The sequence below is a fragment of the Sorex fumeus genome, unplaced genomic scaffold, assembly GCF_029834395.1.
Source record: "Sorex fumeus unplaced genomic scaffold, SorFum_2.1 ptg000051l, whole genome shotgun sequence".
Classification (NCBI taxonomy): domain Eukaryota; kingdom Metazoa; phylum Chordata; class Mammalia; order Eulipotyphla; family Soricidae; genus Sorex; species Sorex fumeus.
In genome coordinates, this window is record NW_026606108.1 from 12,599,614 (window position 1) to 12,603,404 (window position 3,791).

Sequence of the window (3,791 nt, forward strand, 5' to 3'; positions counted from 1 at the left end):
GCCCCTTTTGTTGGGGCTATCTGGTCCTGTCTGGAGACAGTTTGGGATGTCACTGTTCAGGGGCTGCTGCTCGTGTCAAATGGCAGAGGCCAAAGGTACCCTGATCTATCTGACAACACACCGGACAGCCCCACTGCAGATAAATATCAGGCCCCAAAGGCCCCTGGTGCCAAAGCTGAGAAATCTTGGCATTTTATATTGAAATGACGGGGTGGGGGGGGAGGGGAGGGACAGAAGCAAAACTGAAGGAGAGATTCAAACCTGTTTCTAGGTCATGAGGTATTCGTTAGTTAAGTCTCTTCCAGTTTGGCTCCCTAGGACCCATGCCCTTTCAGTTTCCCTTGGAATTACGTGACTGTTGGGGCAGCTTTGCCCAGAAAATCATCTGTAAAATGCCAAAGCCTTGCTGTCGGACAAAGATCCCCACTATATAGTCCAGCAAAGGCAGCCATGGGAGCAGCTATTAAACGAGTAGGGCTAGAAGGTGGGTGGTGGGGGCGCTTGGAGGGACGAACAGATGCCCTTCACTTGGCTTCTATGAGTCAGTGTTTCTGATGAAACAGCACACCATAATAACCGTAGGACAAGAGACAGGCAGCAACCCTGGGAGCAGGCTGGGCTGATATGGGGCCCTCGTCTTAGGAGAGAGACAGGTTTCAGAGACAAATCCAAAGGCCGATGAGAGGGTTAAGCAATTAGTACTTATCATTCCCATGTCATTCTTGTATTAAATCACTAGGCAGTTATTACCAATAGTTACCTGCGGTTTCCAGTGGGGAGGTCAGCCGCACTCCAGTCAAGGGGTTTTGGAGAAACAGGTGCAATGAAGTCATGGTCAAACAATTTATTTACTGTAAACTTTAGACTTTGCTCCAGAAAATGCCTGAAGCTTCCCCTCAAACCCCTGCCTCTGACACCCCATCAGAGCAAACAGGAGGAACTGGGAGAGTCCATGTTCACAGCTGAAAGGTCCAACATACACAAGACCACCGGTCCAAAGGTGCAGGAAGGAAAAACTTTCAAATACAAATGAGTAGCAGCAATAGGAACCCCTAATACTTAACAAATGAGGTAGTTGACACTGAAAATACATCACATGTAGCAGCCCAGGCCGTCTGGGACTGAAGCACAACACACGTCCACATACAAGTTCCAAGCCAAGAGGAACCCCACAAGGAACAATCATTCAGACATTTCCACTTGTTTACAGCTTAAAAAAATAAAAAAGGGGGGAGGGGGTTACGAAGGGTGTCCTTCCTCCTGCACATGTATATACAGTTTCTTTTTAAATTTATTCCATGCTAAAATAGTCTTTAGTGTTTTGGAGGGGGTCTTAAAAAGTAGAAAAGCTGCGTTACAGCAGTGAGTCATTGGTACTACAATTCCTCCCTTGAGAATCAATGCTATCATTAGGCACAGTACCTTGCCGGCTCACAAAGTCTTCCATGCCTGGGGGGTCCCCACATAGCAGTTGGCAGTCTTTCTCCTTGCCCAGGTGATATCCGCTCTGCTCCCCTATGAACTCAGTCCTATCATTGCTGTTATTGGAGTAGCCGTTCCCACAGTCCTTCAGAGAAGACCTCCGCGGGCACAAGAGCTCCTGGAAGGCAATCCTGAAATCGGGGCTGCGACAGTAGATCAGGGGATTGAAGGCGGAGTTGGCATAGCCCACCCAGTTCAGGAAGATGTAGATATCCTTAGGGATGAGGTTGTCCTGGATCACATGCACGATGTTGACGATGAAGAAAGGCAGCCAGCACAGGGTGAACGTGCCCATGATGATGCCCAGCGTCTTGAGGGCTTTATGCTCCTTCAGGCAGAACTTGGAGGCCCTGCGTTGCCCACCTCGCTCATACTGCTCCGCCTGGCTGAGGTTCTGGGCGTGGAAGCGGCCCTCGGCTCTGTCTATCTTCTGCAGCTGCCTTTTGGCCACCTGGAACACCTTGGAGTAGACGAAGACCATAACCACCAGCGGCAAGTAGAAGGAGACGATGGAGGAGGCGATGGCATAGGCCTGGTTCGTGAAGAAATCACAGCAGGTCTCCTCGGCGTAGCAGTCGATGGCCGTCTGGTGGGTTGCCCGGTACCAGTGCATCTGGATGGGCAAGAAGGAGGTGAGGCCCGACACGATCCACACCATCAGGATGACCCCGCGGGCTTTGTTCTTGGTCAGCAGGCTCTGGTACTTGAAGGGTGACGTGATGGCGAAGTAGCGATCCACCGCGATGACGCACAGGGTCTCGATGCTGGCCGTGACGCACAGCACGTCGATGGAGGTCCAAAACTCGCACCAGAAGTTGCCAAACGTCCACATTTTCATGAGGATGTGGCAGGCCCCGAAGGGCACCACGGCCAGGCCCATGACCAAGTCGGCACAGGCCAGAGACGTGATGAAGTAGTTGGTGACCGTCTGCAGCCGCTCGAACTTGGCGATGGCCGTGATGACCAGCACGTTCCCGAAGACGATGGCGAGGACGATGAGCGACATGACGATGCCCATGCCCACGACCCACGCCTCGTCCCGGGAGGGCTGCGTGGCGTTCTGCTGGGACGCGTTGGCCGTCAGCAGTAAGACGCTGCGGTTCCCAGCTTGTCCCATGACGCGCGGGCGGGCAGGTGAGCGCGGTGGCCGCGCCTGCCTCAGCGGGCTGACCTCCGGCGGGGCGCTGCGGGCATTGAGCGGGCGCCTGGCAGCCTCATCCAGGGGCCGTGCGGTGGGTGTGGTGGGGGCGCGTCCTGCACACTCAGCGCCGGCGGTGCTCTCGGCTCGCGGGGCGCTCCGTCCGCGCTCGGCTGAAGCCGCCTGGGAGTGCGCGCTGCCCGTTATGTGCACAGGACTTTAGGGGAACTGCCCTCCCCGTGACGTGATGCAACTTTCGGCCAATAACGCGCCGGCAGCCCCCGAAGGGGCGAGGTCCTCACCCATCCCGCCCCTTCCCTCCCCTCTCCCGCCCCCTCCTGGGGCTGGCCCAGGCGGGGCCCAGCTGCTCCCCAGCGCCCAAGCGGGCCACCCCTCCCTCCCGGGACTGGCCCCAGAGCCTGAAGCTGGGCTTGGCGTGCTCACCCGCCAGCTCCGGAGCTTGGGCTTCTTCGGAGGCTCTTACCTGTCTGCTCATCTGCTGCTGCCCCCATCCCACCGACAGGCTGAAGCAGTGCCCACCAAGGCACGCACAGACAGGCACCAGTGCACCCCAGCAGACAAGCTCAGACTTATACGGAACCGCAGCCACCGACAAAGACACACCCTGCCAGTTCCGCGCACCTCCGAGAGCCCCAATGCCATCTCCCCGCACCCCTCAATCCCCGTGAGAACACACAAAACCCAGCAGGCACAGAGTCGCCCCGCTCCAATACAGAGGCATGACCCGAAACAGACGCAGAAGCGCCCCAGGAGAGACATAAACAACGTGCAAAGGCCCACAGGGAGTCTCCACCAGCATGGGGTTATTTTTTCCTAGTACTCATGTCTGACCCATGTACCCCAAATTCCACTCCCCCCCCCCCACTCTCCCACCCCCACCCCCAGCTCCCTCCCTGACACCGCTCACACACAGGGCATATTCCCTTTCAAACATTTGGCAAGCCCCAGGAGGTGACTTCAACAGCTGCTGAATTTCCTCAGCTCACCCGCTGTCAAGTACTTTTGGTGCCCTCCTTGGGAATTTGCAGGCATTGAGACATATAATTTTATCCTCTGGATTTTGTTTGGAACTGGGGTATGCCTCTGGGTTAGGGACAGAGACAGAAGGCTGTGTGCTACAATTTTTGATTCTTGGGAGAAGTGTGGAATT

At 55.8% G+C, this 3,791-nt stretch overlaps 1 protein-coding gene across 1 annotated transcript; it reads right to left on the minus strand.

Annotated features, from left to right (window-relative positions):
* Positions 1–824: 824 nt before the first annotated feature.
* On the minus strand, positions 825–2,770 carry ADRB2 (adrenoceptor beta 2). Its single transcript, XM_056124514.1, has one exon. It carries the CDS (start codon positions 2,597–2,599, stop codon positions 1,355–1,357), a length of 1,245 nt encoding a protein of 414 aa, XP_055980489.1. The 5' UTR covers positions 2,600–2,770; the 3' UTR covers positions 825–1,354.
* Between the last annotated feature and the right edge of the window lie 1,021 nt (positions 2,771–3,791).

Bases quoted from the DNA above. Each gene is read 5' to 3' on its own strand.
- ADRB2 (XM_056124514.1), bottom strand. From the start codon at position 2,599: ATGGGACAAGCTGGGAACCGCAGCGTCTTACTGCTGACGGCCAACGCG.